The sequence below is a fragment of the Asterias amurensis genome, chromosome 1 (assembly GCF_032118995.1).
Source record: "Asterias amurensis chromosome 1, ASM3211899v1".
Lineage (NCBI taxonomy): Eukaryota > Metazoa > Echinodermata > Asteroidea > Forcipulatida > Asteriidae > Asterias > Asterias amurensis.
In genome coordinates, this window is record NC_092648.1 from 37,363,910 (window position 1) to 37,378,203 (window position 14,294).

Here is a 14,294-nt window from a genome sequence, read left to right on the forward strand (position 1 = left end):
AAACATTGATCTGTAGCTTTAGTTGCGTGGGTGCTGAGATTTGTTTTCTTCATTTCATTTTCAAATTGGATGTTGTAAATGTCTGAGAGTGCCTATTGCTGGATTAATTTCAGCTAGTCTTGTTCATATGTAAATTTTGTTCTTGCTTTTGTTAAACTAGAAAATATACAAAGGTTTTTTTCTGTCGTCTACAATCCAGGGAAGATTTCATCCAGCTAAGTATTCATAGCACTCTATTTGGACTGGATGTTTGTCTACAATGAACGCTAATAAGGAGCAGCAAATGAGGGTTTTGTGTTATATTTTGCTTTAATGAAAGTTTGATTCACTTTTGAAGTTGTTGGTGTAGGAGTTCTTTTTGTGTCCTCAGTGATATACAGCTTCAACAAAGTAATAACAATGCATTTATTTACTCAATTGGATCTTTACAGCAACTTGACTAAGTTTTACATAAATATAAGGGTTGTCTAAGAAGTAGATGATGTCAAAGAGTCACTGTGGGGCAATTAACTGCTAGTCCCGGAAACACCTGGGCAAGTCCTTTGCTCTTTCACATGTTACAGGGTTCTTTTTCATTTGTTACACACCACATGGGATGTCCTGTCAAAGTAATGGTTTTAGGAATTGAAACCACACCCTGAAAACACCTCAGTATCGCATCAAACTATTAATGGTTTTAAGACTTAAGAGTTGGTGCAGATGACAGGTCAGATAAAAACACTCCATCACATTACAAGATGAGTCCCTCTGGACCAGACTGGAATTAATGAGAACTAGCACAAATTGGGAAGACTGAAAAGAATATCAAAGTTTATCTGCAAAACCTTATTCCTCTGTCCACCATGTTGAATGTAAATAATTCACGTCTCAACAATTAAAGGAATCAAATACAAAGGACAGAATTGGCAATTATAACAAACCAAAACAATTATCAAAGAAATATTGTCACTGTGGAGGCAACATCATAAGCATTTCTGTAATAGTGCACAAAACTTCTTGTTTTCACTGCGATGTTCCAAAGGCCTGAATGAAACTTTTGACAGACTGATTGAATGTTCAGTTAATAAGCCATTTTGAGATATGGTGGACACAATACTATGACTGTTGTATTCGGTTCCCGTAGATACTGCGTTCCGTAGACACTGTGTGTGACACTCCACACTCAAACCAAAAAGTGCACTCCTAGTGTCCACCTTGTGTCAAAAAGTCTAAGTGACATTGCAGAATGGGAATCTCCTCAATGAAACAATGATGCACTTTCCATTTCAAAGGATACCGCTGAATTGCTTTTTAATTGGAAGAGTCCAATCACATTATAATCCCTTACTATAAAAAAAAAATCTAACAAAAGTACATATAACAGTGGCATTAGATTGCTATCTCAGTGTGTACAGTGCTTACTATTTGTATTACTGTTATTATTATTATTATTATTATTTATTCAGCCATTTCAACAATACATGACAAACAAAAAAGAAAAATACTTCCAGATGGGCTAGGAGAAACAAAAGCTGTGGTCCATAGACCTGCCTCCCCACATGTGGTTGTAAACCAAGTAATAAAACAAAAGTAATATATAAATTTATGTACACAAAGATAGGAAAGTTAACTACAAATAAAAACATGTCCATGTATCAAAGGTTGACAACTAAAACAAAAAACAATATAAAGCATGGAAATGTGAGAGTAAAACAGATAAAATAGAATGCTTGTGACACGATTCATTTTACTGTCATGCAAGGAAAGATAACAAAAAGCAACTTTCTGACAATCAGAACAAATCTGGCAGATGAAATTACTCAAGAATTTAGGTCTCTGTATGAAACACCTACATATATACTGAACTTGGTTTCTAAGAAAGCCTTCACCCAATGTACAGTATTTAAGTTTTAACTTAAATATCCATAACCTACTTTTTGTTGAAAACCGAAACTGCAACATGTCCATAAATCAATGTTCATTGTAACACAAGAGAGTAACACTTCAGGTACATTGTAAGACAATAACTTAAATAAATAACAAACAGTCTCAGTTTCAAGAGAAATGTGACCAGATATTGTCTCTCCCTTCATTTCTTCTATAATTTCCTTGTAGCCCTCACCACGAATTGCCTTATGGTGTTGTGAGATTAGTTATAATTTTTTTTTTTAAACATGCCAAAATAAGACAAAAGTCTGCTGGCCAAAAAATCCCAAGAGCCAGTCAAAACATATTCACACTTACCTAAAGTTACATAATACTCAGTATTTAACTACTGCCTGCACATTTGCTTTACATCAACACTACCTGCATCCTACATGTATCATGGTCTGTCACTCTTTATTAAACATTTACTTACAAATAAATATTACACTGATCAGTACTTCATAACAAATTCAGAACAATTTAAAGGTAAATTATTGTTCACCATCATTGGCTTTGGGATGAGAAAGTTCATTTCCATCCTCTAACTTTTCCACAATTACACCACCAACTAACCAGTGAAACTCTTAATAAATTAGGTGATTCCAGACCCACATTTATTGAGAACTGATTAGTTGTGGTGTTTCCATTCATAGTGGTTAATGTCTGCTTTTTGATTGAAACAATAGAAACAACCAACACCGGTTATGGGGTTTTCAAATGATATTTGCTTGATATTCGTAATCTACATTTAAAAAACTGCATTTATAAGCTTTCGTAGCAACAGCTTCTTCATCAGATGCAAAAGATGATAATCATTGCAGATGAAAATATTCACCAGGAAGACTGTGAAGTTTAAGATGAAAGTTTCTCATTGTTTTCAGCTGATAACTACTAAACCTCTGCTTGAGCTTAAAGGATTAACTAAAGTCACATCTCCTCTTAAGTATTGCCTCAATAAGAGATATCCTGAGGGTTCTTATAACTGCAAGCTAGTCACAAGTTTCGAAAGATTAGGTCTTTAAATATCTGTCAATTTCCTGAAACAATTCTTGATATTCCCTGTGGTTGACGACCAGCTCAAGGCTGTAACAGAATAGCATCACTCTAGAGATCATCACTGTTTATTTATAATACTGCTTTTATAAAGACATCGTAAGATAACTAGACATATATTCAGCCAGTGGTGTTGTTTTGCTCTCATCAGTTTTTCTCTTTTGTCATACAGTGTGGGATTTTGACATTGTTTTTCTGGGTTGCTGTTGGAGTGCAAGGCTAAATGTAGCTGGTGGGACTGTGGATTATAGATCAGTTCAATACCTTTGTCGTGTTTTCCTTTAACCAGTTCGCTTCGGGATTTCTATTTCCCATTGCCCATGCGGGATTATTTTTAGTCAAAAATCTTCTTTTTCTAGTCATTCATTAACAATTTGTTTTGTCAATGAAACTCTGTTTAGACATCCATAAAAGGTCCTTTTCTCATCAACATTGCAAAGTTGTTGAAAAGTGAACTGGTTATGTCACAGCCATAAAGCCCACACAGTATAAGAAAGAATTTGCAAAAATTTTCACTTTTTCTTACTTTTTTAAAATAGGTTATAGTCCACAGAGAAACAACTTTGGTATTGCAAAAATAAAGCGGAACCATCTAGCTGACGTTTCTACATTGACTGTATTTTTCAAGTTCTGTACTGTTCAGTGGTAAAGGGAAACAGAAAACAACTGTTATGAGGTTGGGCAGTAGAGTTCATCACTCAAGTACTGTACTTGTACCATTTGTAAAATGTATGTTTTGATGAAACTAAATCCATGCCTGTATTCTCTCAAATCAACTCACGGTGTTGTATAAAAAGGAAACCTTAGCCTAATGCTACACAGATTCTAGCACGGAATCCCTGAAAGTACAGCCCACAGCGAATGCCTTATTTTACACACTTTCATGCATTGCTGATCAAGCCTATTAGTGAACCAACACATCCTTGGGATGTGAGAATTCTGAAGTCTGGATGCGGGCTGAGAGTGTGAAAGGAGGGATGCGCCCGGAGTCTACAAGACGTGATATGAAAGACTGAAGATAGATGGTTGTATGGAGGCCATTAATGAGTTCTTATTGTAATGGTAAGACGTGAGAGAGATTACAATGCATTCAGAGTGGAGTGGCAAGGCCAAGGTTAGCAGTGTTCATTCTAGGTTTGCTGATTTGCAGTTATTGCATTTCTTGATTGCAATTATCCTTTGTCCTCATATGAAAGACTGTATTGGTATAGGTGATTTGGTTTCATCTGCCAATGTTGAAATAGGTGTGTTCTAATTTTAAAAACAGCATCTGTACTATGGTGACATTTAGACACTGTATACAGTATTGTAATGAAAGTATCCTCCTGTGTGTCAGACAATAGCTTATGGGACTTTCAAAGGAACCCACCAATAACTGCATAGAATCTTACAGTGCATCTAGTTTCAGTCATTTGGGGTATTGTGTCTCTTTTGAGATGGTAGCGGGTGTCCCACTCAGCGGACCTTTTCCATTCTTTTTAGTGATTAGAGCGAAAGAAAAGAACCAATATTTTCATTCTGAGAACTGACTGAAAGTTAATACAATGAATTGATCCTATAAACATTGACTGCTTTCTTATGTCTGAAATACTGTCCAAGTCAAAACAATACACTAAGTAAGATTTGAAACTTTGTATGGTGGGAGTTTATTTACATGCAGGTGAGGTTTTGTGGTAACACCATTTGTAAATCTCTTTTAAGTAGCGTTGGTTCTGAGAAGGACATGCAGTTGACAACTCAACTCAATGTTTCTACTCTAATCATAGTATGATGAGAATGTTCAGACATGATATGTACCTTGTAAAACCTCAACATCACTGCTGGTTGTTTGGGTTGCCATAATTGAATTCAGCCCATATTATGAATGCCACACAAAATCACTGACAAAATGTAAACATCCTTTTCACAATTTGTAACTAAAATGCAACCAACAACTTTAATGACATTTTAACAGGTAGGTTTGGTAGTTTGCTGATTGAACCTTCCCCTCTCTGGTTTCCCGTTTGGTTTTAATTGGTTTCAGCTACAGGTAGAGACAAGGTCAAGTCCATGGTCATGCCACCAAACAGTAGTGACATGGAATATTTATTTGGTTCATTGATGCAGATACTTTACCAGAGATGCCAAGTTCAGAGGCCAGCTATGCGTGAGATTTTTCAAACCTCTTCAGTATACTTCAGCAAACTCACATGAGGTACACAGGAGATGTTGCTGGTTAATGTGGATGTACGATTGTGTTAAAGCTTATTTCCCCACAAAAGATAAATTGTTTGCCTAAAATGATGTCCAAAATTCTCCGCTCACGAATTCTGCCTGTTGTGTAGAGCTAACGCTTGTTGAGCGCATTGAATGAATTTGCTAAACGAAACGGGACAAACTTGTGCCGAATGTGTGTTTTGCGCTCTTCAGAATTGTCTGCTGAATCTGCTGGGAGAGCAAAAGCGTGCGCAATCTGCAAATTTGCGCTGTTTGTACAGCAGCTCAAAGTGATGATTCTGATTAACAGCGTGCAATTTGAAGATTGTGCAAACTTTGTAGATTGCGTTTTTTTGTACACACGTGCCCAAAATGGCAATGCACTGTCATTAATTTTTATGTTTTTCCCGATCTGGCCCCAATGCATGTTGATTGCGATGCGTGTGAGCGTGAGACAGACCCCTAATGCGTGAGTCTCACGCCTAATGCGTGAGACTTGGTAGGTACTGAGTAAAGTGTAACTACCATGATCCAGGCCACGGTGGTCCAGTGGTTATACTGCAGGACTTGCAATCAAAAGGCATGGGTTTGAATCCTACCAAGCTAATCACTGATTGCACAAAGACTAGAATAAGTATTGTCATTTAGTTACTGAATCACAATTTCTTGATTTGTGCAACTCTCAATCACAGACATTAACCCAATGTTTGTATAAGAAGTAACAATATAAATACTAAAGAGTAAACTTGGGGGTACGACCATGTATAATATCTCTTTTGGGGAAGTGTTGGCTCTGGGTCTCGATGTTTGTACATTAGAGATTGGCTGCAGCTTGGTGTTTATATCCCCTTGTGGGAGTTTGCAGAGTTCCCTTGGCAGGAAAATCATACGGACATTACCCTTGATCAGTGGTTCATACTTCGTATCAGTACAAACCAAAAAGACTCCCTGCACCCTCCTGGACCCTCCTCCTCCCCCTGTAACAATAAGGAATTGTTTATATCAGCAACTGTGATATAAGCGAGTTCTATCGGTTCCAATATAAAATTTTGTACTGGAAGCCATAGAACCAAACAACTCAATGCTCCTGCATTCTGTCTTAGTACTATTGTACATATTCACATGTAGGTGCTAACTCATTTCACTATGTGGGGTGTTTTGTATCCCATCTGTTTTTCACTTCATTAATGCAACAATATGCATCCAAACTGTTAGCCCAATATCCAGTAAAAATATAAACAGAACAAGATCCTCATAAATGCAGTTTGCATACAAATTACATTTGTGTCCTGGTAGTGACTACTTTCTTATCTCCCTATGATGAATAATGTACACCTATCTGATCTCGTTCCAATCTCTTCAAAATTGAAAATCAAATGGCGACAGTAAAACTATGACAAGCAAACCGTATCCCCACAACCACCATTAATAAAACATGATGGATCCAAAGACAAGCCATTGGCAATTGATGAGCATTGGGCTTTTACATGCAAGCAACGGGGCCCATGACTGTTTGAAATGACTGCTAAATGCGTGGGGATGAGTAGCTACTTGTGTTGCAGTGTGTGTCCAATTACATGTACTAGTCTTGAAAGGCTGCGGCGGCGGGCGGCGAGCGGCAGGCGCAGTGGTAGGGGAGGCATGAAGAGAAGGATTGAAGGTAGATTGCTGAAGGAAACAAGAGGTACTCAATCAGTCTTTCTCTCTTAGATAAGAAGAGAGGAATGCATTATAAATTAAAAAGATTTTCTATAATCATTGTCGGGATGGGAGGAAACTCACAATCAGAGTGGGAGGAAACTCACAATCCTAAACTATTCAAACCCTTGAATATTAAGAACAGAGGTCAATGGTTCAATTGAAGCAATTAGTTACTCAATCAGTTTTTCTTTCTTGGATTAGAAGAGGGGAATGCATTTTAAATGAAAAGGACTTTCTATAATCATGGTTTGGGTGGGAGGAAACATCAATCACAATCTCACTACTCTAATATATTCAAACCATTAAATATTCAGAACAGAGATAAATGCTTCAATTGAAGCAAAGATAAACAGTGACATTTGATGAATCTAGCCAGTAAGCTGCCCAACATTGCTGATAATGAACATGTTTACAGGGACTGAAAAAAAAATCAAAGAATCAAAATGCGTTTCATGTGCGTGAATAATATGACAAATAAATCTGGTTTCCTGATAGCAAAAGGAATAATATGAGGACAAGTATACAGACATTGTAAAAGATCCCTCTACATTGCCTCAAGGTCTTGTTTTGCTGGAGATAAATTACGCCTGTGTAATTGTAGCGCAACTTCTTCATTTTAAACCCTGATGGGAATAGGAATCGCTGCTTTATATTACATGAACATAAAGTTTTCTCTTTGGTGCATCCCTGAGGATGTGGGGTAAGAATCTATGACACCAAGTGATTTTTGTTGTTGCTCTTGTAGGCCTATCCTATGCTTCTTTTTTTAAAGGACATGAGTACCAAGGCAACTTATCCTTGATATAGGGCACATGGCAAAATTGTAAGTTGTAAGGCAATGACATGGGGGCATGGACGCAATCGCCTTCATCGCCTTTGTGAAGTATCACGCCTGCTCTTGCTAGAGGGGGCAGGAGTATTTTTTTTTAACAGTGTTTGTCTTAAACATGAATTCATGATCGAGTGTATGATTTCTTTCAGCAACTGGTAATTCTGACAAACCGCAATAATCTATGTACATTCACAACACAACAGATGTTACCGCATCTCACAATCAATAGACAGACCAATGGGGTGCCACTGATTTATGCAATTAGAAATTGGTCATTGACAAAATGACTAATCACATATAGTTTCATTTATTGGAATGTGCGCACACTGTGTGCCGTTATACACACGGTTTCCCCTCAATCACTGTCTACTACACATGGTCTTACCGCACAGTGCCATACTCCATAGGTTGCTGGTTTTTGCATGCTGCAGGAACTTGATAGAATTCTGATAATATTTTATCAAAAGGGATTGCAGGTTTTGAGGAAGAGACTTTCCTTTAGGGTTGGGGAAAGCACCAAATTACCTTATAAATTCATGAAGCTATGAAGCACAAAATGATGCTTCTAAAGCATTGTTTTTCTAAGCAAACTTTAGTGGGGAACCAGTCAAAAACAACGCATTACATGGTAATCTGACCTGTGACCTGAATCTGCTCTTAAACATGACCATTTTACGAAAGTTTGATGGGAAATTTATTTACCGTTCAAAAGAAACCACTGATGTACTGTACTTTCCCTTTAATTTCTCCCATGTTCCAGAGTACAGGTCTATGGATTTACAACATTAAGCAATTCAATTGCTGCATACAGTGTGATCCTGTTATTACAAATCACACTAGTATAAATTCTTTGCAAACACGATTACTCAAAATGATCTCACTTTACAACTGTAACTAATCCTTATTTGATCCATGAATCATCGTGGGATTATCCTTAATTCCAAAGTACACTGTGTACACTGGCATCACATGTGATGTAGTAGAGTTCTAATCAACTTGCTGTTGGTTTTATAGTATTATTATGTGTTGTAAAACGCATGGCTGCCCATGCAATGCGTAGGGGCAGTCAAAGTAAATTTACTGACAGTAATTATGTTCAGTCCTTGATGCTAATTTTGGAGGATTGTACGGAAAGAAATGGAAGATATTTGATGAATGGTGACAGTGGATAAATTGAATGTCTATCTCACAATGAGATCATGTTATTGTACAGTTTGATGGAGCAATGCAGCCCAGAGACAGTCACATTATTACTGTAAAGTATGCTTCAATGACATAGCAAAGAACCTTCTTGCTCCCAGGCTGTAAGTAGAAAACGGTGACCATCAGCGCAAGAGTTAGCAGTATGCAGATCTATGGTGCTTCGTACTGCAGAGTTCTGCGCTTTACAGCCCACAGAATCACATGCTTAAGTGTGTCATAAACGCAATATTCCACAGATCCATGAAAATGCAATGTAGGCACTTATTGTAGGCACCTATCACATAAAAAACTAACAACAACTGAAACGCAGCCTCTACTCAGAGATGAGAACAACTGGACCTGCTACCAATCAGTTATCAGACAAACATGTACCGGTAGGTGAAGCAGGGAGAGGCTACAACTAGGGAGCCCAACCCACAGCCAAGCCTCTAAGCAGCATGTCTAGGAATGTTCAACTTTATATACACAAATAAGCCTGACTTGAGTTTGTTCAATGTACATGATGTACAAACCAATCACCCCAGTAAAATGTAGCATCAAAGTACTCATTGTTTAGTCCCACTATCCTCAAACAAAAAAACTAATGCCAAAATAAAATAAATTTCATAATAAGCAAACTGACAACCTTTCCCTAAAAAACAAAAACAAAATTATGATTCAGCTACTGCTTCTAAGCAAAGAGGGAGACAACCACAAGGTAGCCATTTGTTCACTTGACAACCATGTATTGTATACATTTGATTAATTGTACATTGCATCTACATAACAGAAAAATGCTTTCCTGAACACAATAGGTCTTGATTCATCGTGTGTGTGTAAATTGAAACTAGCGTATTGATCAAGGATGGCAAGAATTACACGCACAGTTTCTGCAAATTTACTCTTTCTATACTCGGACAATGGACTCAACGCTCGGAGGTAGTGGAAGGAAGGTTCCAATATTGAAAATGAAAGAGTAATACTGATGATGTTTACTCATTTGATGTGTTATCATGTCTAATTCTAACAGCTTCAACTGTAGATTTTAGCTTTAAGCCTTTGAGAAAGACTCCGCTAGGGTCGAAATGTCAGGCCATAAACTATTTGTGGGAGCTTCAACTGCACATACAGTTACAGTCAGAGCCAGACTCTACATTTTTGGAGGCCATGTAAAAATCAAAGGATTTTTAGGGGCCGATAAAATACTGTGTCCACCAGGCCCCGTTGGCAGTGATGTTCAAACTATATTACATTGTGTACCTTTTAAATTACATTATGAAGAAGATGATGTATTTTATTGAGGATTTTCATCTCAAAGAAACTCTAATAAATTCCACCAACGCAACGGAAGTCAGAGCAATTAAAATGAAAATTAAGAGTCACTTTAATCTCTACCTTTTATCCCTGTACTCTCTTTGTTACATTTAGCAGATTAACTAAGCCTCGTTAGCAATCAGGAGATTAACTTAGCCTCAACTAAGCGACGACGACGGCGACGACGACGACAACGACAACGACAACGACGACAACAACAACAACAACAACAACAACAACAACAACAACAACAACAACAACAACAACAACAACAACAACAACAAGAAACTTGGCCACTCATGCTCAACGGAGGATCAATGACAACACCCAAGTTACGCAACGATTTAGATGGTTTTATCGTAACATCGCCAAGAGTCAAAGTAACGTTGGAAAGGCGGGGAGCGAACCTAGCGGAAGCTGCAACGAAAAACTCTGTCTTGGACTCGTTTAGTTGCAGCTTGTTGGTTGTCATGATAGAGGGCTTCCTTTTCTCTGTTCTCATCGCTGAGAATAACTGAGAATGATGGATAAGTGGAATGATAGGATCATATCAAAAGTCTCACATTGTGTACAACAAGAAACAAGTTATCAGAAATGTACACAACCGTTACCTGCTTAATTTGAATATTATAAGCTACTGTTATTTGGGGGCCTTATATTAAAAGTATTTTCAGAACAGGTATCAACTATTATCAGAGATTGAGTGAGATCACAGATTGAATCTATTATTTTAGCTTTTGAAAATCCAATCCCATATTTTACCTTTAATTTGATGGAATTCGATACCAAATCTCAACATGTCAGTCACACGTTAGTTGTGTAGCAAGTTCAACAATGTGTAAAATGGCCCCAAGATACTGCATGTCTAGTTATCACTCGGATGACATTAGATACTAGACTATGCCAAGCCATGTGTAACTTAAGCACAAAAACTAGTATCCCCGAATCCATGTTTTTGCATTAATGCTCGAATACATCACCTCCTAAAGAAACTAGAGATTGTTCCTACCCTTAAGCTTGAAAAACTAACGTACTTCTTTGTTCCCCTTGTTATAACGTAAGACCTCTTTCAAACCCCTCTCAAGAAATTGACCACTCTCTAACCCCCAAAAGAAGTTTTTTTCAATAAATCTTAGAGTTCAGACATAAACTTATAGACAATTTGAGGGGTAGTGAAATTCTACAATGAGGGACACTTTCATTTCTTTAAAAAAAAAAGTATGTGAAGCATTGCTAAAAATTCAACACTTGTAGAGAAATTGCCAATGTTCGACTTGACATAATAATAATTTGGAGGCTAATCATCCTTTTATTGTTTATCTTACCTTATCTGTTATTTTTACTTATTTATTTTTATTCTTGTTAGATATTTATTATTTACTATTGGTTATATAATTAACTGCTTTAGTTATTGCTTTGTGTACTATATTATGTTAAATCTATACTAATTTTATTGTGTATCCCAGATGTGGGGCAACAGATCTACGGATTATAGTATGTATTTGCTTTTGTTGTCCTTTGCCCATCTCGGGGTATATTGGCTTTTATTTTGTTTTGTACTGTTATGGCAAATAAAATAATAATAGTAATAATAATAATACTCGCAGCTAGAGCTGAATTGCGAAGAGCACGGCTACAACATGTTCAAAAAGCAGGTATGCAAGGGCGCCTTCAGCTGCCAGCCACATCAACCCATTATGACCATGGAGCACAGCCACGATCAAAAGTGTTTGATTTTTCCCAAGGGAGGAAAACCGGATAGTCTAGAAAACCCTCGTGGCACAGCAGAGAACCAACGAACAACTCAACTCACATATATATGGCCCTGGCCGGGAATAGAACCGGGGTCACCTTGGTGAGAGGTGAGCGCTTTACGCACAAGCCAACCATGCCACCCTAAACATGCAGTTCATCTTTGCACACAAGTGAGATCTAGAAACAAATCCTCTATCTAGCCTTCAAGAAAACAAACACTTTGCTAGGGTCAAACGTCAGTTCATTAACAAATCATTGTAGCAGTGAACTGTAACAATATTAAACAAAACCTTTGTTCTAGTTTTAGTCCTGCAATCAAATGTGCTAAGAATGCCTGCAATCAGACATATCTTTTTGAGTACATCTGTCTTTTGTGTAACAACTTAAATTCCTTCAAGAAACTTTAGACGGACAATCTATTGGAGCAGCAGAAGAAATTCCTACAGTCAGATCATACACTAAATATCTTTCAGATTTGTGGTAACATCAGCTCTTTCAAAAAAGATCAACTCAGAAAACATTCTACTAAATTCTTGATTATTTGACTTACTGTGTGTGCCTGGTATCTGGTATACCTCTGTCCATTTTCAGTTTGTCACTCTCCACTTGGTTAAACTTGTTCCTGGCATAAGCATCTCCACCTTTCTTGACCAGAGTTTTGGCGATATACGCTGCCTGATCAAAGTTCTGCCATGCCTGGTCTGTCATGCCAGGCTGCCCCTTCTGCGGATGCTGTTCAGCATTCAGTCCACCCTTCCCAGAGTCATCGATGATGAACTTAAAAGCTCCTTTTGGATTATTCTGTGGATTCTGCAGGAACTGATCTTTGTGTTGAGAGTTTGCCCACGACTTTTTAGAATTCTGTCAAGGAAATTATAAACAAACTGTTAAACTCATCCTTTGTTTCAGTCTTCACTTATTCCAAAACCTATCAGTCTAGACCAGGTTTACACAATATATCAGAGAACATTGATTTGAAATACAATGGAAAAGGTTGAAATTGGCAGAGCAAGATAAATGTGTTGTACACCTTACCAATTTAGGCACAATTGAAATGTAGGGCACTTATTACCAATTTAGGCACAGTTAGGCACAATACATATTTATGCCAAGTTAGGGTACAAGTACACACCTATTTAGACACAGTTATTACAGGGAACACAGTCTATTAAGGCAAAGTTATAGGGCACAAAACCTTTTAAGGCAAAGTTATAGGGCACATAACCTTTTAAGGCAAAGTTATAGGGCACATAACCTATTTATACACGGTTGTAGGGCACACTACCTGTTTATACACAGTTGTAGGGCACACTACCTGTTTAGACACGGTTGTAGGGCACACTACCTGTTTAGACACAGTTATTACAGGGCACATTACCTATTTAGACACAGTTATAGGGCACATTAGACACAGTTGTAGGGCACTTTTTATACTTAGACTTAGGCCGTGTCCGAATTGGCGACTTCGGCTACGGCTATAGCTACAACTAGGGCACGCGCATCTGCCATTCTTCAACACTGACAGACGCGCTGATCTAGCCATAGCTGTAGCCAAAGTCGCCAATCGGACACGGCCACAGTTACAGGACACAAACAAGTCAGTGCAAAAATAGTTAGTGCCTTACGTTTTGACCCAAGCAGAGTCTTTCTGGGAATGTCAGGCCATTAACTATTTCTTTAATTTATACCATAATGTAGACTGTCCTTTTGGTTGCTTTTTAGCAGTTTGCAATTCAGATAATTCTTAGGAGTGTAAAACCGCAGAGCGATTTCTGTGACAAAAACCTTGTATAATGCCTGTGTTAATTCTCAATAGATTCACTGATTTAAAGTCAAGGTCGAAGGGGTTAAAAAGTAACCTTATAAGCATCCATAGGGAAACCTGGAGGTAAATGGGTCTGGTAATGCCAAACACAAAAATACAGTATATGCAATAGGAACAGTCCTTTGTTATTTCCAGAGCTCATGGGAATTTGATAGTAATGCAGACAACCAGTATCATTCAGACACTTGCCCACAGTACCTTGTCCATTGATGGTGCACTGTAGAGCTGATTAGGTGTGAAAGATAACTTAACTTCACACTTGTTCATTCTCAAAGAGAGAGGGAAGGAGGTGGGGTGGGGGGCTACAAGTGTGTCAAAGTCATGACAGCCAGTCGCCCCTTGCATTGTTGAGCGATTACAAGTGACCTAAAACAACCTTTGACACATACCCAAGATAAATGACACACAGACACAGCGATAGGGTGATCTACTGGTATGGTGTAAATGTGTACTAGATGTCAAGTACATAGGGCAAAGGATACAGCCCTGTTCAATATGCATGGATAAATAAACATACCACTCTGGCACAAC

At 37.8% G+C, this 14,294-nt stretch overlaps 1 protein-coding gene across 1 annotated transcript in view; it reads right to left on the reverse strand.

The window, feature by feature from the left end:
• Positions 1–14,294, reverse strand: part of LOC139938944 (polypeptide N-acetylgalactosaminyltransferase 2-like) — a 75,047-nt gene that overhangs the window by 34,165 nt on the left and 26,588 nt on the right. The window contains exon 2 of the mRNA XM_071934623.1: positions 12,489–12,799. Within this exon, the coding sequence (XP_071790724.1) occupies positions 12,489–12,799 (311 nt within the window). The remainder of the gene's footprint in view (positions 1–12,488; positions 12,800–14,294) is intronic.